At 38.5% G+C, this 23,964-nt stretch overlaps 1 protein-coding gene and 1 non-coding gene across 2 annotated transcripts; one reads left to right on the top strand and one right to left on the bottom strand.

Annotated features, from left to right (window-relative positions):
- The first annotated feature begins 15,890 nt into the window (after positions 1 to 15,890).
- LOC133814989 (uncharacterized) lies at positions 15,891 to 17,134 on the top strand. The gene is made up of 3 exons (XM_062247888.1): positions 15,891 to 16,241; positions 16,397 to 16,555; positions 16,661 to 17,134. The coding sequence occupies exons 1-3, from the start codon at positions 15,891 to 15,893 to the stop codon at positions 17,132 to 17,134; spliced, it is 984 nt and encodes a 327-aa protein (XP_062103872.1).
- LOC133820272 (small nucleolar RNA R71) lies at positions 16,059 to 16,165 on the bottom strand. The gene has a single exon (XR_009886693.1). It is a non-coding gene; the product is annotated as a small nucleolar RNA R71 (small nucleolar RNA).
- Positions 17,135 to 23,964: the final 6,830 nt, after the last annotated feature.

Raw genomic sequence — 23,964 nt, 5'->3', positions numbered from 1 at the left:
CCAGAAATTTTCCCCAGAAAATGCATCCTGTAAACCATACTCCTAAACGATTTCCTACAGAAAAAATACCCTAACCTAAAAGGCTTTCACCCTTCATACCCACAAAAACCAGTAAACCCTTGCATGTGGCTACAGTAAATATTTACCTAGACTACAGTAAAAAATATTTTCAAAACATGCATAGTCAGGGGACTTACAAAGTGTTTGGTTGGGAGGTGGATGAAGGTGTCGCCTAGGTGGGAGCTTCGTAGGAGTATTTGTTTCCAAAGCTTTGAAGGAGTCCTTACGCCTGAGCTTCTTGAACGCTGAAAATGGCAGTCGGAAAGAAGAGGGTTTTTCTTCTGAGATGAAGAGAGAAGAAGGAGAGAGTTTCTGAGAAATTTCAAATGAAAGGGTGGCCCATGCGTAGGGTGGCCACCCCTTTTATATACGCGAAGGGTCACGTAAAAAGGACCATTGGATGGCCTTGATGTGGGATCCAAGGCCCTCCACTCGAAATACGAAACGACGGATGGGCATAGGCTAGGCCATTAAATGCGGTTCTCGGAAGACGTACCGTCACCAACCATGATGTTCCACGTATCAGGCGCCTGCGTAAAATGTGGAATATGAAGAGTTCATGGGGAAGCCTAAAATCCCCTACTGTGGCCTTATACGACGTCATATGCCACAAGCAGGAGCTTGGGGGGCAGATGTACGCCCTGATTTTCCCACGGGCTGATTAGCGAGCTGAGCTACGTCCTAAGCATGATTATCTCATGGACATCCCCAAAACTGGAGCTGCCATCATAAGATCATACCTCCTTAGCTCGAGGTAACCTGAGGGTTCGTCTCTGGTTACTTCGAGGACTGAGTCCAGGCTCTAAAGGCCGAAGGTCGAGTTAAGTATCCAGCTCGTGGTACGAGCTAGAGTTGGAGGCTATGACCCTTTATAAAGTCAACCACGCAAGGTAAACGTGCATATATCAGATATCACGTGTCTGATATATCCCTGACTTCTCGGACACACAGCGTGAATGTGCATATTCAGACACCCACGACTGGGTTGGGCCGTGCGGCTCATTATCTCCTTACCTATTGATTTGACCACACTTATGTGTCAGATTTAGGAATTAATCATGAATGTCACAGAGTTGACATGAATGGTAAGAAGGTCACGGGATGACCTTCTTACCAACTCCCAGGTGCCTTCTCCTATAAATATGGAGACCTTGGGAGTTAATAGAGGTTGGATTCTTTATTGTAAGAAATACCTTGTAATCAAATATCCAGGATATAGCAATAATACTGACTAGTGGAGTAGAAGGATTTTAACCTTTGAACCACTTAAAAAAACGTACTTTGAGTCACCATTTCATTTCCTAAGATCATATATCTATTTCAGTTCAACATAAGCACTAATCCCTTTCTCTTATTTTCTTAATTTCCTGTTGACGAAGAACCGCGTCAACAACATTCATTCTGATCCCAATTATGCCCTCCCGACACACTAATCAAGGCCCTTAAGTCTTATTAGCAAATTTGGGTCGTTACATATATCATAATTAAATCAATTATTTCCCTCCCATCACGTTAATCAAGGCCCTAAGCCTTATTAAAAAAATTGGGGTGCTACAAGGATCCTTGCATGGTCATACTTATGGAGGAAGAGAGCTTGCAATCCTTGGCAACAAAGCTTAAGCAGCCTCTGGTATCTATACTCGAGCTGGTCGCCCATTCTATGAGTCATCTAAGTAGTATCCGGTATCCATACCCGAGCTGGTCGCCCACTCTATGAGAGAAACGAGGAGTCTCCGATATCTATACCTGAGCAAGTATCCAAAATTTGTTTCCAAACTAATCCATGTGTTTACATCCAAGTTGGGTTCAAAGTTCATCTTTGAGCTAATTTAATCACCTGAGCCAAACTTAAAATCTAAATAAAGGTTGTTGTTACACAGATATAACCTAGTCGCCCATATATGAATACTAGGGATGACTAGGAATCAAAAGGATATTCAATGACTAAAATGGAGTCTGTTCGCTTATGAACACACATAAGGGGTATACCAGACTAAGCAAAGATGGTTGAACCAAAAATTGAAGATTCTATCCATGCACATCCTTCGAATGAAACATGTTCGCCCATACAATCATACATGGGGCGAACAGGATAAAAAACAAAGTTAAGGTTACTAATGTGCAAGTTGTTTGCCCATATATGCAATTAAATGATGAGTAGAAAGTTGTAATGACCCAACTACTCTAGACTTTGGACCATTAATGATAACTATACATAGACACTAATCTTTAATAGAACTTACAAGGGAAATAAATATTACTTCATTAAAAACTTGTAAAAACAAATGTTAAACTATATAAAACTTTAAGTAGGATATGGGATCCCATTGTTTTAAAAGAAAAACATAACATAATTGATTACATAGTAAAATGCGGAAAAATACATATAAACCATAAGTAAAGAAACTTCATCCTCGAATCGAACTCTCGACCCTTCGATTCCATTTCGCCTCAATACACATGCCCAAACTACCAAGAACCTTTCCCGCCACCAAAGCTATTTTCCTGCACATATAAACATAAAAGGAGTGAGCCTAATGCCTAGCAAAGAAAATCTAACACATAAACCATATACATAAAATTCATAATGTAACATAAAACATATCATAAACATATGTCACATACATACTATAATGGCCATTATTACTTGGGGTCCCATAAACAAACAAGTCATATGCCCATTAGATTTGTGGGGCTTGCTAGCTAAGCAAGTCATATGCCCATAAATTTATTGGGGCTTGTTAGTTATACAGGTCATATGCCCAAGTCTACAAACAAACATAACATCACATAAATCATAGGTTAATCATAACACATATATTATAAGATAACACATAACATAACATATAGAATCCTATCCTATTTTCCTTACCAAAAATATCGGGATATGAGAACAGATTTGGGACTTTGGAACACTCCTAAAAACCATAAATGGAAGGGTGAGTATACTAAAGAGAATGAGATGAAAGTGATGAAAGAATTATACCATCAAGAATATACTTACCAAAAACCTTATGTTCAAGAACTTAGATTTCCTATCCAATAATAAAGAATAAGGTTAGGATGCTGAGTAGAAAACTATAAGAACTTAAAGAAAAATAATACCAAATGAACTAGAGTGTGGAATACCTTGAATGCTTCTATAGCCAATCTAAACCTTGAACCGAAATGTGCTATAAACCTTACTTCCCAAGTGCTTGGTAAGCTTATAATTCCCAACCCAAGTGTTTACACTCTCACAATAACCTAGCAACTTGCAGCATCTGAACTTAGCTTGATGAATGAATAAATGGCTGGGTACTAGGTCCTATTTATAGAGTTCAAGAATGAAAAGATCTTCATTTAACTTGAATAAAAATAATGGCTTTTTAAGTGAAAAATAATTGAATTATCGTTCAGCAGAGGCTGAAGACTCGTTCAGAAAGATGCTGGACTTATCAAGAGGTTAAAGATTTAAAATGAGAATGTTTTCAAAAACTTTCAAAATGCACTGAAGGGGCTGATATATCGCCCCCTGTAGGCGATATATCGCCTGGGCCAGCATGCCCGAGGCTCGTCGAGGTGTTCATGCGAAGTTACGTGTTTTTCGTATCCCCGTACTGCGATATATCGCCCCCTATAGCTGCGATATATCAGCATACACTGAATATTTAAACACGAAATTACACAATTTTAGCTTAATTTGAATTGAGTAAATAGCCTTGACTAAGTCCTCTAACGTTTTCAAAGCTGCTGACAGACCCTAGGATATTCAAATATTACTCTTAATAAACTTATTCCTCAAAAATACTTAATTATCATTAAACATGCACATGACAATTGTTACTTTCTTATTGGGTCTATCTAAACCTTATAATATAATGAATATTACCATCAATATCAGTCATATTAATCAAACCTTAGGTTAAAATTAATATTCTTAAACTATAGGTTGAACTTAGAAAATCTACAAGTGTTACTATGAGTGTCCAAATAAATCCCGGTCTGAACCAAAATCCACAGTCATAAAAATACTACTACTATTACTATTATACTACTATCAAACTAGCTAAGTAAAGTTCTTGGACTCTACAAAAGTAAATGAAGACAATTAGCAAGATTCGCCAAGCTCAAGTTTCGTTTCAAACTTTCACCTCAAGGAGAAGTATGTTCATTCAACTCTTACGCATAGAACAAACAACATTAAGGCAAAATGGCATTGTTAAATATATGGAGCTAGGGAGCTGATAATATTTGCTGGTGAAATTTTGAGTTGTTTGATATACGTCACTTGAGCTATCCTATACTAGTCATTAAAGTTGTCCTTTTCTCATTTCCGAACTGACTCACAAATGTTATCTAAATTGCACCTGTAGTCATCTCTGAATGGACTTGTATGTTTAATCCGAGCTGGCCTACACATATGAGCTAAAACAATAGTGACTCATGCATCTGAGCTGCAACAACTCTTGTCAATTATTCTCTCAATACATACATGTTCGCCCATCATGGCTTATAATAAGCGGACAAGAGTTGTGTTTGCCCACATGATAGGAATAAGAACAATTATGTGCTATATACGACTACTAGCCACACTAAGGACAAAATAGATATTTAAGATTCTCCTGTTCCTGTCCATCCCACGACCGTGGCGGCCGAGTAGCTGACTATGTATATTTTGCCTCTAGAGCTCTCCGAATCATGGCTGATCTAGCTTTCCCTTGCCTTTACCTGCACCACGTAGCACCCGTGATCCAAGGCCCAACAAGAAAACCATAACATCATAGCATGAATAGTATCAATAATAAAATAATTCATTAAGCATAACCCTATATTCAGCAGTCCATGGCATTCACATAATCAGTGAACACAATCAGTACATCCACAATCTAATATTCAGACATTCAACATATCAAATTCATCAAATTAACATTAATAATCAAGTCATACAATAACTGGGTGGACGCCCTTAGGTCGCACCCTCTGTTTACCCCCACTGACTCTGGTCCGCTTAAACCGAGCTCAGTGAATATTAAGTTGTCCTCAGCTACTAGTGGCTGAGTCGCGTCCTATGCTCCAATATTAATTCCGGCACCCTTAGGTCATTTATTTCATGTTCACATGGCATAACACCATCATACAATAATTCATACAAGTATAGGGCACCCTTAGTCCCGACATAGACACACAACCGGGTGTAGTTTTCTTACCTTTAATTCCAAGTGTTCTGATTACGAAAAATGACCCTTGAGCACGATCCATTTCTTGAGCCCTAGCGTACACCTAGTCCCAACCAAGATAAGGGATTCCATTAATAATAATTGAATAAAGGTTTCCAGACTAGCCTTCGGAACATTGAATTCAACTAAATACGGCAGTGGAATCAATCCCGACCACCCTAGGTTAAGTTCCCACACCTAAAACCTCTTAAATGCCAAAAATGCTCTTAAGAGACGCGACCCTAAGCCCTCCATGCCGCGGCCCGCCTCCAATTAGAGGCCCAACCTCCCCATGCAGCAGACACGCGTCGCGGCCCTACACTCCCATGCCGCAGCCCGCCCTTCATTTCGGCTCCCATCTGTTCTAGAGGGTCGCGACCCGACCCCTTCAAACCTAGAAAAATCCCCATTTCCAACCACAAAACCTCAAACAAATCAACCCAAAACTATCCCAATGGCATAATTTAACTATCACAAACACCCTAACATGTTCCCAGTAGCAAAACCCTACAAGAACCTAGCTTAAATCCTCATCCCAAAATTCAATTCAATCTTCAATATCAAGAACCCAAGAACACTCAAAACCCAGCCGAAAACTACAAAATTAAACAACTAAAATCATAATTCAAAACTTACCTCAACTTTTGTCTGAACCACCAGATTGCTACTGAATTAGTCCCCAAGATTCCAGCTCAAATCATTGAGGTTTCTAGCCCAAATTTCCCTTGGGTTCCACAAGTTAGCTTGAGAGAGAGTTTGAGAAAGAGATGAGTGAGCTGAGAGAAAGGGAAGGTCGATTTAGGCAACTTCTACTGTTTCCTTTTGTAACGCCCTACTACCTTAGAGTCGTTACTTAGTGAGTTTTAAAACAGAAATCGTGCTTTAGACTGACTCTACGTGGTTTCTAAAACCAAAAGTGTGAATAAACCAGAACTTAAGGCTGTATTCTTTGAAAATGTTTAGTTTCATTGAAAACATTAAGTATCAAACATCTGGGATCCCAAAAATAAGGTTTACAAAATATTTACAACTCAAAAATAGATTTACACCAGGTTAACTATCAAAAGAATGAGTTAATACAGCCATATACAAAATGCCCCCAACCAAAGCAGTCGGGCAGGCCGAACATGTACGCACCGCCCCCACGCTCTCCATACTCATGGCCGGTTGACTGACTCCTTGCTTTTACCTGCCACACAGAGCACCCGTGAGCTGAAGCCCAGCAAGAAAACCCATACAGTATATAACATATGCGCAGAATATAGCTGACATAATCCACTGATAAATAGGAAAACCATCAGACTAAACAAGCACGGCCATGCCGCCCCAGAGGCCTTACGAAAGCCTGGGGTCTCGGTCCTCACCGTCAGGATAACTCATGTATCCCTTGGGTCCCACCCTTGCTATAAGCACCCCATGTGCTGAGTGTTACTTCTGGCCCCAAGGCCGTACCCGGCCTTTGCCGCTCTCGGCCTTAGCCGTTCATTTCATTATAATCGTACGCATAATACATTTCGAAATAATTGTTCAAACATATAATAATTCATCCAAGGGCATACATTTGCAAGTAAAACAATCTAGGGCCATGCCCTGCAATAACACTGTGGGCCCATGCCCTGATCCCGGGTGTTACGGTTTTCTTACCTTTAAATTCGATAGCCTTGATCACCTGACTCCTTGAGCACGATCCTACTCGAGCCCTAGCGCTTACCTAAGCAACATCCATAAGTCAAAGTCATTACCAAACCTCAAGTCCAAAACCTAGCCTCGGGACCAATCCCGAGCCCCCGGGAAGTCCTAGATCCCCAAAACAAAATGGTGGAATCGAGCCCTGAACCCTAGGTCAAAATCCCTTAACAAAAACCCAAAAATCCCCTTCTGTGAACAGTGCAGCGCTACAGCGCTCTAAAGAGGGCGCTGTAGCGCTACAAGCAGAACCACCCACCAGAAACAGGGGCTAGCGCTACAGCGCCCCCTGACTAGCACTGTAGCGCTAGTTGCAGCCAGACCAAACCCAAAAATCGCTTCTTGCGATTTCCTTCTACCATTTCAACCCCAAACTTGTCCAAACCTTTCCCAAGCCCAAAAACAAACTTATCAACACCTAACACTCATCCCAAGCATCCCAAGAATTCATACCCCAAGCTCAAGCAACCCAAAACTCAAAATCTAACACAATGAACCCAAAAACCAGAAATTCACTCAAACAACAAAGATAAGGTCTTGGAAATCATACCGTGGATAGAAATTCGACCTTGAGATGAACCCTAGACCACCTTAGCTTGCACCTTCACAACCTTGACTTGATTTCCCCAAAAATCCCATCTATTTAGCTCAAATACACAGTTCAAACCAGTCATGCCCTAAAACTGAAATCTCCAAGAACTTACCTCAAATTTCTGATGTGATCTTGCTAATCCTTGCCAATCCTCAAGTCTAGCTTAGGATCCTTGATGCTCAGCCTACCCTAGCTCTCCACTGAGCTTAACTCCAAGAAAATGAAGGAAAATGGTTGGGAGAGCCACAAACCGATTCTTTAAAGTCAAACCCTTCTGTTTTCCCTCTTTTCTTTTCTCTTCCTTCTTTCTTTCTTTTCAGCCTATAACTCTTTTCTACAAAATCCACTAAGTATAAATCCCCCTTTAACTCATCTCTTACAAGCCTAAAGACCAAAATGCCCTCCCATAATAATTCTAAACCTTTATGCCCATAAAGGGGCATTTTAGTCATATTACCCAAATTCCCACTAATTCCTCAAGTGTTCCTAATAATTCCCGCTCGCTACCCAATACCTGATTAATCACCAAATATACAATCCTCATCATCAAGATTAACCTCAATATATTTCCCAAATTCTCATTTAAACTCCCCAGGCTTAACCCAAGCCGGGTATAGATTCCCGCTTTGACTTTTCCGCTAACCCGCTCATCCTAGGATCGTCTCGAGTCACAGATCACAGATATCAACACAGTCATGCCCAAAATGGCCAATTTACAAATATGCTCTTTCTAAGATAATCAGGTCTACATGCATACTAATTCACATAGTCATGCATCTCAAATAATCAAATAGTCATATAACGTGCATTAAATCATAATCATGCATTAAACTCATTAAAGTCATACACAAAATCCCATTATGCCCTCCAGGCACACTACTCAAGGCCCTTAAGCCTTAATAGAGAATTTGGGTCGTTACACCTTTGTTTCCCCAATATTCATGCATCTAACTTAAGTTAATCCCGAGGCTTAGGGTACCAAAAACGTCCTCGAGGGAAAAATGGTAAATTTCCCCAATATTCCCTCCTAAGCTCCCTAACTTCAAATATATCTCCAATTATTTATTTTCACAACCCGATAACCCAAATAAATATCTAATACCCAAAATACCCCTTGACTCGCCCCGAGTCAGGTATTGGGTCCCATTGTGACTTTCCTGCTAACTGGCTCCCTAGGATCGCCTCTAGCCGCATGCTGCAAATATATATCCACATAATAATGTGGTCTCCACAGCTATAACATATAATCACATTTATGCCCTCAATGGGCCAAAATTACAAATATGCCTCTTTAAGCTAAAACAAGGCCTACATGCATATTGATACCCATAAACATGCATTTCATATATCCATATAATCATATAAGCATGCTTATCACAGAATCATGCATTAAATCATTTAAATCACATATAAACCAATTATGCCCTCCCGGCACACTAATCAAGGCCCTTAAGCCTTATTAGTGATTTTTGGGTCGTTACAGGTGTGGTTCCTGGAATTAACTCGATCTCAAACTCGAATTCTTGATGTGAGGTATCCCTAGAAGATCTTCAGGAAACATTTCCAAAAAATTTCACACCACTTCTACCTCAATTGGTTGTAGCTTAGACTCTCTATCCTTGTCTATTATGTTCACCAGGTTGCTGATACATCCATCGTCCAATAATTTTCTAGCCTTCAAGGTGGAGATTAAAACAAAATTCCTCTCTCGGGCTGTGCCTTAGAACATGAACGGTTCTTTCCCAGGTGGGTTAAAAGTCACCTTTCTTCATTTTCAATTCACCAATGCCCCATATTTTTTTAGCCAATCCATACCAAAAATAACATCGTACTCATGTAAACCTAAAACTAGCAAATCCATGGTCAACTCTCGACCTTCTACCCAGACTGGTACAACTCTAATCCAAAATTGTACAATAATATCCTCCCCGGAAGGTAAGGATATACAAAATACACGTGCCATAGGTTCAGGCTTCCTACCTATCTTACCAACATAAGATGCAGCAATAAATGAAAGAGATGCATCAATGTCCATCAATACATATGTTGAGTTATTAGCCACAGGAAGCTGACCTAACACCATATCTAAAGTCTCAACTCCTTTATCACCCAGGGTGAGTGCATAGACTCGCGTTGTAGTTCGTATTGGATTTGGTTGGTCGTTTCCTCCCTTCTGACCATGAGTCAGGTAGGGCCTAAAGAAATGACCCGCCTTTCCACAGGTGAAGTAGTTGTTGTTGTTGCACTCGCCTGGGTGGTGTCGATTGCATTTGTTGCATTGCGGCCAATTGTGGTATTGAGTCATGATAGCTATTGTTGTAGGCAAACTCAATTAATAGAAGTTTTTCACTCCACGAACCTTGAAAGTCTAGCATGCAAGCTCTCAACATGTCTTCCAAGGTCTGAATTGTCCGTTCACTCTGGCTATCTGACTACGGGTGGAAGGAAGTACTAAACTTGAGCTTAGTTCCCAATCCCATTTTCATTCTCTTCAATAATTCAAAGGTAAATCGTTCGTCTCAATCAGACACTATAGAGATGGGAACCCTATGTAATCGCTGTTGGGGGAGAGTGAGATAACACCACCTCAAGAAATAGAATCTAAACAAAATTTGGATTGACAGAGACTTAAAAAAGATTGAGAAAGAACATGCAAATCCAAGTAGAACAATGGTGTTCTTCAACATTGATGAAGCTTCAAAAACCCTAGGCAAGACCACAACTTTGAGCTCAAATTCACATCTTCATTATATGAATTCTACTAAGTGTTTATAGCTTGCTTGTATTTTAAAACTTATCATTTGTATTTAACCAATCATAACAATCTCCACTTGGTTGAATACAAACCAAATTCTCTAGCTTAAACAATTTTGGTACATAAAATAAAGTGCCTTTCAGTTTGAACTTTACCTTAGTGAAAATACCACAAGGTCTTATCGAAATCATTAGCTGCATAAAGCTTGAACAAAGTACTCCATGTGATAAAATTGGTGATACCTCATACACCTCCACCACATCTTTTGTTTTCCCACTTTCTTGCTTAGCACTATCATGGCCATGTGTTCATCTCTTCATAGACTTTCGGGGGAGAAACTACAACTCCCATGAGAGGCAGCACCACCTCTAAGTCCACATAGATGGAGTTTTTACAACATTTTTGCTACCTTTATAGATGTTTGTTACACTCAACTAAACTTCATTAAAAGCCCTAGGCTTAACCCTAACCCGGTAGCAACCAACACTAACCATCTCGGATAGAACTCAACATAAATTTTAGTGTTGAAACTATTCACTTATCAATGACTTGCTCTTACCCATTGAAATCTTTCCCTTGATTTGTACAAGTTGAGAGTTGGGTTTCCATCATTGGTGAATCTATTGTTCTAGGAGTTTCAATCCCATCCCTTTTGAAGTAGAACTTACTAACCTTTTCAAAAGAGGTTTTGTAAATGGATCTGCTAAGTTCTCACTTGTCTTAACATATATGTCGATATGATTCCACCTTGAATCAATTGTCTCACATATTCATGTCTTAGATTAATGTGTCTAGACTTTCCATTATACACACTATTATATGCTCTAGCAAGTGCAGATTGACTAACACAATGTATTGAAATTTTTTATACCATATATGAGGTTAAAGGAATATCCATCATGAAATTCCTAAGCCACTCGGCTTATTTGTCGGTTGCCGCTAAAGCTATAAACTCTGCTTCCATGGTTGAGTGTGATATATTTGCTTCTTGGAGCCCTATGAGATTTCAAACACCCAACCGGTGGTGGAGAGATTATCTCCAACTCCCGATATCCAATTAGCATCGAAATATCCTTCATGTATCTTTGGAAATTTTTTATAGTGAAGACTATACTCTTTGGTGCCCTTAATATAACCAAGAATTCTCTCAATAGTCTTCCAATGCTTGAAACTTGGATTGTTAGTAAACCTACTAAGTTTACTAACCGCATATGCAACGTCCGCTCTTGTGCAATGAGCGGTATACATTAGGCTACCTATTGCACGTGCATATTCCAATTGAGCCATCACTCTTCCTTCATTCTTTTCAAACTTCATGTTTGAATCAAATGGTGTGTGTGCCTCTTTGATTTTGAGATGACTGAATTTGTTGAGCACTTTCTCAACATTGTGGGTTTGACTCAACACAAAACCTCCACTATTCCTTCTAACTTTGATACCTAGAATGGTATCCACCTCTCTAAGGTCTTTCGTTTTAAAGTTAGAACATAGAAACATCTTCGTTTCCATTATTCCTTTCATGTCATTACTCAAAATCAACATATCATCAACATATAGACACACAAGTATGGCATAATCATCACAAGTCTTAGAGTATAAGCACTTATCGGCATTTTTGTATCTAAATCTATTAGAAACAATGACTTTATCAAACTTCTCATGCCATTGTTTTGGATCTTGTTTCAAACCATATAATGATTTGACAAATCTACACACTTTATGTTCATTTCCTTAAAGAACAAAACCTTCCGGTTGTTCCATATAGACCTCCTCCTCGAGATCCCCATTTAGGAATGTCATTTTGGCATCCATTTGGTGAACATAAAGGTTGTATATAGATGATAAAGCAAACAACAACCTTATAGAAGTAGTTCTTGCTACCGGTGCATATGTGTCAAAATAATCTATTCCCTCTCTTTGTTTGAATCCTTTGGCTACTAGCCTAGCCTTGATGGTTCGTATGGTGCCATCAGTATGATATTTATTTATAAATACCCATTTGCGCCTAATTGGTTTGGACCCCTTTGGAAGGTCAACCAATTCCCAAGTGTGGTTTGACATAATTGAATCCATTTCATCATTAATTTCCTCCTTCCAAAAAGTGGAGTCCCTTGAGGACATTGTTTCTTTGAAGGTTTTGGGATCATCTTCTATTTGAAGTACTATTGGATGTTTCCAAGTAACTTCCTCATTATCACCTTCAACAAGACATATTGTCTCTATTGGAGAACACTTCTCACTTGATCCCAAGTATTTGAGCCTTTGAATCCTTCTAGGCAATTGAGGTTGCTCACCAACTATTCTAGGAGTCTCTACTTGAGGCTCTCTAGTTTGAGTTGGTTCTAACTTGTTGTCATCGCATGACATGTTCTCAAAGAACTTAACCTCTCTAGATTCAATTATTACATTAGACTCTAAGTCTAATAATCTATAAGATTTGCTATTTTGGGCATAACCCACAAATACACATCTTATAGCTCTTGGACCCAACTTGGTCCTTTTTGAATCGGTGCTCTTGCAATAAGCAAGACACCCCAACACTTTAAGATAACCAAAGTTTGGTTTCTTTCTTTATTTTCCACAACTCATATGGAGATATATTATTTTTCTTCATGGGAATACGATTCAAAATATGAAAAGCGGATAGTAAGGCTTCACCCCACAAACTAAAATTCAATTTAGAGTGTAATAGCATAGCATTAATTATCTCAATAAATGTTCTATTTTTTCTTTCCGCTATACCATTTTTTTGTGGAGTATAAGGGGCTGTACATTCATGAATTATTCCATGTTTTTCACAAAACAAGTTAAATTCATTTGAAAAATATTCACCATCCCTACCACTTCTAAGCAATTTAATTTTCCTTTCAAGTTGATTTTCAACTTCCGCTTTATACACCTTAAATACATCAAATGCTTCATCTTTATTTTTAAGAAAATATACATATGTGAACCTAGAGCAATCATCAATGAAAGTAATAAAATATCAACTTTCTCCTCTAGTCAACATTCCATTAAGTTCACATAAATCACTATGTATCAAATCTAACAACTTAGAGTTTCTTTCAACACTAGGAAAAAGTTTCTTTACCATTTTAGATTTAACAAATAATACACATTTTTCATGCTCAACATTATCACAATTAATTAATCCACATTTGACAGCCCTTTTAATTGTGCTAAATCTTATATGTGCAAGTCTAACGTGCCACAAAGTAATAGAATTTGAGTCAAGCATATAACAAGAAGAAGAGATTTTATTGTTCACATTATCAATGGAAGTACAAAGTTTGAACATGCCATCACAAGCATATACCTTTCCCAGAAAGACATTGTCTTTAGATAAAATGAGCTTGCTAAAATATATCACAACCTTGATTCCCGGTTTTCCAAGTAAATTGCCACTCACAAGGTTTCTACTCATTTCCGGTATATACAAAATATTGGTGAGTGGAACCTTCGTGCCAGATTGGAAGAACAAATCAATAGTTCATTTTCCTTCAACCTTGGACCTTTTCTCACTGCCCATTTGGATTTCATGTCATTCCTTTGAAGATTCAAAGGTCTTGAATAGAGTTCTACATAGGTAACGTGAATGGTGGCACAAGTATCATACCACCACCCACTCACCTTTCCATGAATGGCATTAACCTCACTTAGTGTTGCCACTAGCTCCTCTTGGGCTGAGTTGACTCTTGTCTCATTGTTTTGGCTCCTCTTAAGCCTACAATCTCTAGCAAAGTGGCCATTCTTGCCACACACAAAGCAAGGTCCCTTGGAACTTTTGAATTTTCCCTCATTCTTCTTGGGCCCCAAGGGTTTTTGACCCTTGCCCTTGTTCTTTTCATTTCCTTTGCCCATTCATTCATATCTCTAGAGCGAGATTCCTCCTCAATTCTCAAGTGTTTGAGAATTTTCTCCAAAGAAATCTCTTCATTTCTATGGAGAATCTTTTTCCTATAGCCTCTCCATGAAGAGGGTAACTTGGCTATAATGGTACCCACAAGAAATTGTTCCGACAATACAATTTTAAGAGTATACAATTTATTCAAAATAATTTGCAACTCATGAATTTGAGGGAGAAGGGGTTTATCATCATAAAATTTAAATTCCATATATTGAGTAATAAAGAATATCCTAGTACCCTCCTCTTCTGCTTTGTACTTCTTTTCCAAGGCTTCCCAAATCTCCTTGGCGGTCTTGGTGTTGGTGTAGAGATTATATAGCCTATCCGAGAGGGCATTGAGGAAGTGACCCCTACAAATCAACTCATCTTCTTTGTGCTTCTTCCTTTCTTTGGCAACTTCTTGTGTATCATCTTCCTTGGGCTCTTCCAAGGCATTTAGGTCTTTATCCAAGACATAGAAAACTTTCAAAGTAATGAACAAGAATCTAATCTTTTCTTGACAATGAAAAAAGTTAGTCCAATCTAACAAAGTCTTGAGTAATGAATTTCAATGCTGAATGAGAGTTAGATTCTTCCATGATATGCTAGAGTTAGATTATTTCATGAAATGCTATCTCCGATTATATAGTATTAGATTGTTGGGGGAGAGTGAGATAACACCACCTCAAGAAATAGAATCTACACAAAATTTTGATTGACATAGAATTAAAAAAGATTGAGAAAGAACATGCAAACCCAAGTAGGTTTTCATGTTTAATGCCTTTTATATGTTTAAGTTTATCACATAAATGTAGAAAACTTGCATATAGATTGAGATCTTATGTCTTGAAAAAGAATAGGAATCGAGTAAATTAACCTTCTATTGGAATAGAAAGAAGAGATTTAGATTTGATTATTAAAATTAATAGAATGAACAGTTGATGAAATTAATTCCTAGGTTGTTTTTATTATTGATTCTTAAGTAGTGATTCATTGTTTTGTTTCCAGTTCTTTAATTTTGGTTCATAGTTTATAGGATTTATTTTATTTTTAATTGTTCACTTAAATTTTAATTAACCAAATAGAATTCGAAAATCAATTAGTGGTACTTGGAAGATAGTCTCTGTGGGACGATATCCGTTCTTACAGAATTTACTACTTGACACAACTACGTATACTTGCGTATAGAAAAATTCATAACAAGTTTTTGGCGCCGTTGCAGGGGACTTATATTCCAATATCACAGTTATTGTTATTTGTTCTAATTTGGTTATTTTATTTTAATTAATTTCTGTTAACATTTATTTGGATCAAGGTTTCATTGTGTTTCAGGACTGATTGGTATATGCGAAGCAATAAACAAAAGGAGATTATACCAATAGATCTGGAAATTGAAAGAATGTGCAGAAAGAACCGGAAAACAAAGAGGAGATTGGACTTTACCATGGCTGACAACATGGGAAATGGTGCTAACAATGTTCAAGGGGCTGCAGACATTCCAAGGGAGCAAGGAGCATTAGCATTAAGAGATTATGTGCTCCCTGCTGTCACAGGAGTGCACTCTTGCATTAGACCGCTGACTGTTACTGCTAATAACTTTGAGATTAAGCTGGCGATGATACAAATGGTCCAGACTTCTGTCATTTTGGTGGTCTCCCCAATGAGGATCCTAACTTGCACATAGTGAACTTCCTTGAGCTATGTGCAACGTTCATGTTTAATGGGGTGAGCGATGATGCAATAAGGTTGAGATTGTTCCTTTTTTCACTAAGGGACAGGGAAAAAAGTTGGCTTATTTCTCTGCATGCCAACTCAATTAATACATGGGAAGCGTTGGCTCAGAAGTTTCTCTCCAAGTTCTTTCCTCCTGCAAAAGCTGCCAAGTTGAGGGGAGAAATCAACAACTTTTATCAGAATGAGAGAGAGTCATTGTACGATGCTTGGGAACGATTCAAAGACTTTCTCAAGAAATTCCCTCATCACGGTATTGAGAAGTGGATGTTAGTCCACAACTTTTATAACGGGTTGTGCGGTACTACTCGCACTATAATTGATGCAGAGCAGGTGGTGCTTTCATGAGTAAAGGGGCTGATGAGGCATATGAATTGTTGGAGGAGATGGCTATGAAAAATTATCAGTGGCCTGCCGAATGAGACACCTCACAGAGAAAAGTAGCTGGGGTACATGAATTAGATGCTATCACTGCTTTAACTGCTCAGGTTGCTTCATTAACAAAGCAGTTGCAACAAAACAAGATCTCAGCTCAAGCCCAGGCTATACAGATGCAATCAGGGTGTGAATTATGTGGAGGGCCTAATTTGTATGAACAGTGTACAGCGGCCAACATGTATGGTAATATGCCAGTTGATCAGGCTCAGGTACAGGCAGTTGGTAATTTTCAAAGGCCATATCAAAACCCGTTCTCCAACACTTACAATCCTGGGTGGAGCAATCACCCAAATTTCTCATGGAGAAATAATCAGGGTCAACAATCACAGTTTCAAGGCCAATACCGGCAGAATATGTCACAACAGCCTATGAACCAAGCCTCATCGTCACACCAGCCCAAGTCACAGATTCAACCCGAAAAGCCCAATGAATTGCAAGCAGCTTTGTTGACTCTTACTAATATCCAGACTCAATTCATGACTGAGACCCGATCTTCTATTCGAAACCTTGAGACACAAGTGGGGCAGTTGGACAACATGCTTAATGACAGATCGCAAGGGAATTTGCCTAGCAATACTGTAGTAAATCCTAAGGAGAATTGTCAGGCAATTTCGTTGAGAAGTGGTAAGCAAGTGGAGCAGCCCAGTATTCAACAGTTAGCAGTCCGTAATAAGGAGTTGGGTGAGAAATTAGATACAAATGAGAAAGGGGTTACTGAAGGCCACAAGAGACCAGAGAAGAGTTATCCAGTTATTGTTGACCAGCCAGTTCATGTTCTATATCCTTAGAGGCTTAGAAAAACTTCACTAGATAAACAGTTTTCTAAGTTTCTAGAGGTATTCAAAAATTTGCACATCAATATTCCTTTTGTTGAGGCCTTAGAGCAGATGCCCAGCTATGTGAGATTCATGAAAGAGATTCTATCCAAGAAAAGGAAGATGGAAGATTATGAGACGGTAGCACTCACTGGAGAGTGCAGTACAATATTGCAGAGAAAGTTTCCCCAAAAGTTGAGAGATCCGGGGAGATTTACTATACTGTGTACAATCGAGGAGTTTGAATGTAAGCATGCTTTGTGTGATTTGGGGGCGAGTATAAATCTGATGCCTTTGTCTGTATTCAGAAGACTTGGTTTGGGGGAGGCTAGTCCTACAACAGTTACATTACAGCTAACAGATCGTTCAATTAAACACCCTAGCGGAATCATAGAGGATGTCATTGTTAAAGTGGACAAATTCATCTTTCCGACAGATTTCATAGTGTTGGATATGGAAGAAGATGAAAATGTCCCAATCATTATTGGAAGGCCATTTTTAGCTACTGGGCAGGCTTTAATTGATGTTCAAAAGGGGGAACTGACACTTCGAGTCCAGGGAGAAGAAGTGGTATTCAATGTGTTTAAGGCCTTAAAGTTTGCAAATGTAAATGATAGTTGTTTTAAAGTTGACATGGTAGAGAAAGCAGTGGCAAAAATTAATCTCACAGAGGATTCACTTCAGAAGAGTTTGACAATTGATGATATAGATGCTGAGTTAGACAGTGAGGTCCAAGAGTGTGTACAGTGGATGAATTCTAAAGGGCCAATTTATAATCGAAAATATGAAGATTTGGGCCAAGGACCTGAAAGACCAATACCATCAATTCAGAAACCTCCAGAGTTGGAATTGAAAACATTGCCTGTACATCTTCAATATGCTTTTCTGGGTGAGAAGGAGACTTTACCAGTCATTGTGTCTTCTTCTCTTTCTAATGAGGAGATGGAAAAACTGTTAAGGGTGTTGAGAACCCATAAGTTGGCAATTGGATGGACGTTGGCAGATATTCAGGGAATAAGTCCATCCACAGTTATGCACAAGATCTTGATGGAAGAGGACAGTAAGCCCTCCATTGAAGCACACCGTCGATTGAATCCAACAATGAAAAGAGTGGTAAGGAAGGAGATCTTGAAGTGGTTAGATGCTGGTGTGATCTATCCCATTTTGGATAGTAGTTGGGTAAGTCCAGTTCAGGTAGTCCCTAAGAAAGGAGGGATTACAGTAATGAAGAATGACAATAATGAACTTATCCCAATGCGTACAGTAACTGGTTGGAGGATTTGTATTGATTATCGCAAGCTGAACAAAGCAACCAGAAAAGATCACTTTCCACTACCTTTCATTGATCAGATGTTAGACAGGTTGGCTGGACACCGGTATTACTATTTTTTGGATGGCTACTCAGGGTACCATCAAATAGCCATTGCTCCTGAGGATCAAGAGAAGACGACTTTCACCTGTCCATATGGTACATTTTCATTCTGCCGTATGCCTTTTGGGTTGTGCAATGCTCCAGCCACTTTTCAAAGGTGTATGATGGCTATTTTCTCTGGTATGGTGGAACGAAGCATTGAGATCTTTATGGATGATTTTTCTATTATGAGGTCGTCTTTTGACGATTGTTTAAGGAATTTAGAGGCTGTGCTGAGAAGATGTGAAGAGGCGAATTTAGTCCTGAATTGGGAAAAATGCCATTTCATGGTAAATGAAGGCATAGTACTTGGGCACAAGGTGTCTAAGAATGGTATTGATGTTGATAGGGCTAAAATTTCTATTATTGAAAACTTACCACCTCCAGTCTCAGTGAAAGGGGTGAGAAGTTTCCTTGGTCATGCGGGGTTCTACAGAAGATTTATAAAGGACTTCTCCAAGATTTCTAAGCCACTCTCGGCATTGTTGATGAATGGGGTGCCATTTGAGTTCGATGAGAAGTGTCTTGAAGCTTTTAGGATACTAAATCAAAAATTGGTGTCAGCACCTATAGTAATTTCACCAGATTGGGAGCTGCCATTTGAGTTAATGTGTGATGCAAGTGATTTTGCAGTGGGTGCAGTTTTGGGGCAGCGTGTTAACAAAGTATTTCGAACTATTTATTATGCCAGCAGAACACTAAATGGTGCTCAATTGAATTATGCCACCACTGAGAAAGAGCTTCTTGCCATTGTATATGCATTCGATAAATTCAGGCCTTATTTGATGGGGGACAAAGTTATTGTGTATACGGATCACTCAACAATCAGGCATCTTATTGCTAAGAAAGATGCTAAACCCAGACTTATTCGTTGGGTACTTCTTTTGCAAGAGTTTGATATGGAGGTTCGGGACAACAAGGGTACAGAGAATTTGGTAGCGGATCATTTATAAAGACTTGAGTTGGGGGATGAATCCGAAATTGCTGCAGGGGAGATTAATGAGAGTTTCCCAGATGAACAATTATTTGCAGTGGAAGATGAGTTGGTGCCATGGTTTGCCGATTATGTGAATTATTTGGCAGCCAACGTAGTGCCACCAGAATTTGTATGGCAGAGATTGAAATTTTTTTATCATGATGTGAAGCATTACTACTAGGATGATCCTTTCTTATTCAAACAATGTCCGGATTTGATTATCAGAAGATGTGTGCCTGAAAGAGAAATGAAGGACATCTTGTTTCATTGCCATGCATCACCTACTGGTGGACATTTTGGGGGAGCAAGGACTGCTGCAAAGGTTCTTGAATGTGGATTTTATTGGCCTACTTTGTATAAAGACAGATATGACTATGTGAAACGCTGTGATCGTTGTCAAAGGGTAGGTAATATCTCAAGACATCATGAAATTCCTCTCACTAATATATTAGAGGTTGAATTATTTGACGTTTGGGGTATTGACTTTATGGGACCCTACCCACCGTCGTTTGGTAATTTGTATATTTTGTTGGCAGTGGATTATGTAAGTAAGTGGGTTGAAGCAGTAGCTACTTCAACTAATGATGCTAAGGTGGTAGCCAAGTTTCTGAAAAAGAACATTTTCTCTCGTTTTGGCATACCTCGAGCGATTATAAGTGATGAAGGGACTCATTGTGCCAATAAGATTTTTGATTCCTTAATGGAGAAGTATGGTATTAAACACAAGATGGCATTGGGATATCATCCGCAGTCAAATGGGCAAGTGGAAGTGTCAAATCGTGAGATTAAGCTGATTTTAGAGAAGACGGTGCAAGTTAATAGAAAGGATTGGTCGAATAAGCTCGATGATGCGTTATGGGCTTATCAGATAGCTTTTAAAACGCCAATTGGTACGTCTCCCTACCGTCTTGTATATGGTAAAGCTTGTCACTTGCCATTTGAACTGGAGCATAGGGCGCAGTGGGCATTAAAAAAGATGAATTTTGATCCGGTAGCATTGAAAGCATTAAGGCTAGCTCAACTGAATGAGCTAGAAGAATTGTGTCATGATTCCTACGAGAATGCAAGAATCTACAAAGAGAAGACAAAGAAATGGCATGACAATAATATTGTCAATCAGACTTTTCAGTTGGGCGATCAGGTGTTGTTATTTAATTCTCATCTCAAGTTATTTCCGGGAAAATTAAAGTCTCGATGGTCGGGGCCATTCATTGTTACAAAGGTTTTTCCATACGGGGCTTTGGAGATTCAACAAGGTGACTCTTCGCCATTTAAATTTAATGGGCATCGGGTGAAGCATTATTATGGAGTTGAGATTGAGAGGAAGGTTAATATTACACTGGTGGATTCTTAAAGTCAAAAAAAGAAGCGTCCGGCTAAAAGACGTTAAAGACAGCACTTTGAGGAGGCATTTCTCAGTTTTATTTTTATTTTTTTTATTTTACATTTTAAAACATTTATAATTTTTGTATTTGTTTGGTTTGGAACAATGTTTAGGAAATTTGTTTTAGTTGTTATTTTTATTTTTGATGTATTGTATGAATCGTGAAAAAAACGCAAGAGTTTTCAAGAAAAATGTTAGAAAAGGGATGATTGAAGATGAAGGAGCGCTACAGCGCTGTATTAGTAGCGCTACGACGCTTATCTCAAAAAAGAAAAAAAATTGAAGTTATCAGCGCTACAGCGCTGGTCTTGGAGCACTACAGCGCTATTTCCAGACGAAAAAGCCCAGAAATTTTAAGGAGCACTACAGCGCTCTGTCCAGTTTTTTTTTAAAAACACAGGGGTTTCGATTTTCACCTCATTCCACCTAATTTTTTTTCCCTTTTCCGTGTTCTCTCCTCCATAGCCCCCATAAATCTTCCCTTTGAGCCTATTCCCCAGAATTTGCACCACCCATTCTCTCTTTTTCTTCCATTTCTTCTTTCATTTTAGTTTTCTTTTACTTTCTTTAATTTCTTTCTTCTCAAATCCATTCCAATGTTCCCAATCATTTTTGAAACCCTAGAAATTCAATGATTTAATTTCTTGATGAAGATCAAAATTTTAAAGGGGTTGTACTAATTCAATCATAAAGGAGTCCAATGCAAGGTTTAGTAAGTGTTTCCTTTCCCTTTTATTCTCAGATTTTTTATGTATTTGGGATTGGATTGCATTGTTGATGGTTGTTGGTGGATTGAATTTGGGGTTTTGATTTGGGGTATTTAATTAATGTGTTTGTAAGATTGCATATTTTAAGAGGTTGTGAAGAGGAAAAGGGTTTAATATAAGGGGAGGTGCTGTAAAAATTCTGTTTTGTGGGTTGGTGAGAGTGTGGATAATGGCTCCTAAGAGTAGAGCGGGTAGGAATAAGGATAAAGGGAAAGGACAAGCGTCTGCTTCTCAACAAAGGGATGATAGTTCAGAGCAAGCATACAATGAAACTAGGTTTATTAATTTTAAGGCTCAAGAGCGCTATGAGAAATTTGTGAGAAAAACTTTGATTCATGAGCGTGAGGTGGAATATCAGTCTGATCCTTTTCCTCATCAGATTTTTGAATTGATTCGGGCTAATTTTAAAGGTAGGAAGTGGGAAAATTTTGTGACCAAATTGGCACAAGCTAACGTATCATTGGTATATGAGTTTTATGCCAATTTAAAAGATAAGCACAATGATACAGTTTTTGTTCGAGGTAAGTGCGTGCCTTTTACTGCGAAAGCTATTAATAAGGTGTTCAAAGTCCCACACATCAAACAGGAGGAGGAGGAATATGCTAAGTTTTTTAATGGATCTATAGATTTTACTGTTGTGGCTGAAAAATTATGCTTTGAAGGTGCTCCTTGGAATTTATCTGGAAGTTTACCTAAAAGTATAGCATCGTGCCAGCTAAACATTGAGGTGAGATTTTGGGCATTTTTTGTGTGTGCTCGATTTATGCCGGTTAGTCATGTGTCTGATATGACTAAAGACCGGGGATGGATTAAGGCAAATATTAATTTTATTGAAAAAGGCCATACCACTGGAGGTTTGGGCCATGGATCTGTCATCACTATGCTGTGTTGTAAGGCTGGTGTTCCGGAATTCGTTACTGATATTTATCAGTCGTTGCAACAACCGTTGTCCATCAATTTGATGAATGATTATCCAGAGCTTGTTCTATATATGCCACAAACTAGGAAAAAGGGTAAGCGTCGTGTGGAAACTGAGGTGGAGGAAGAAGCTGATCCACTGTGGTTGGGTGGTAGTAGTGATTCGCGTATGGAGCAAGTCAATGCTAAGTTGGATTATCTTATCCAACAAAATCAATATATGGTTCAACAATAGCATATGATGAATCAGTATATGGGCCAACGGTACGACTATGAGGTGAATCATGTGGCTCAGTTAAACAATCTGGTGAGTCGCTGGTCTTTAGATGAATCAGATCGAACTTATTTTGCTCCACCACCACCCTATCCGCCGTATTATCCATTTTACTCTCCGCCTCCACACCCATCATTTGCTGGCTTTCCAGAGCCTCAGCCTCCTCAGTCTCAACCTTTCAAGGGACCTTTGTCTCAGCCACCACCACCGCCATACTTACGTGGCTGGTCAGGTAAGTCTCTGTTCTCATTCTTTATATACTTCACATTGGGGACAATGTTTGGTTTTAAGTTTGGGGGAGAGATTTATTTCTGGTATTCTTTGATGCATTTTTTCCGGTTTGTTTGTTTGTTTTTAATTTTCATCAGTTGTTCGTTTGGAGTCATGTTTTAGAGTATAAATTAAGTTGATAATAATTTCCATTTCAATATGATTGACTGTTTTGTACTATAATCCAAAGGAAAAATTGATGCGTTTCTAAAAATAATCTGTGTGCTTGGTTAGATTACTTTGTTTTTCACTGTGATTTGTTGACATTAGAGATCTATTGCTTATACATTGCAAAGGTTATACTTGAGTTATTTTATGCATGTCAAATTTGGATTGTGGATTGAAAAGTTTGAAAAAAAAATTCTAGAACCTGCTTGCTTACTATTTGAGATGAAATTTGAAACAGTGCACATTTAGGAAAATGATATAGGCAATTTTTGGACTGGTTGTGCCTTTCAAGCTAACCCTATTGAATTTTATCCTTAGTCAACCCTTTTGAGCCTTGCAACCATTTTCTTGATTAACACACTCTTTTGAGCCTAACTGTAAAATGAAATACCATTTACTTTTTTTTGACCCATACCATGAGCATGAAAATTATTATATGAGGGGAGTGAATGTGTAATGGGATGTTTGTATTATGTGTTATTCAAAAAATTTCTTTTGATTGAGAAAGAAAAAAAAAGAAAAAAAAAGAAAGTGAAAAGTGATTATGCTCCCAAATGATTATTTATTGAAAAATCGAAGTTTGGGGGAGTTTAATCTAAAAATATATATATATATTCTCAATCATTGCACAGAAA

The sequence above is a fragment of the Humulus lupulus genome, chromosome 2 (assembly GCF_963169125.1).
Source record: "Humulus lupulus chromosome 2, drHumLupu1.1, whole genome shotgun sequence".
NCBI classification, from domain to species: Eukaryota; Viridiplantae; Streptophyta; class Magnoliopsida; order Rosales; family Cannabaceae; genus Humulus; species Humulus lupulus.
Note: the sequence above shows the minus strand (reverse complement) of the source record. Positions and strands in the feature narration are given on the sequence as shown.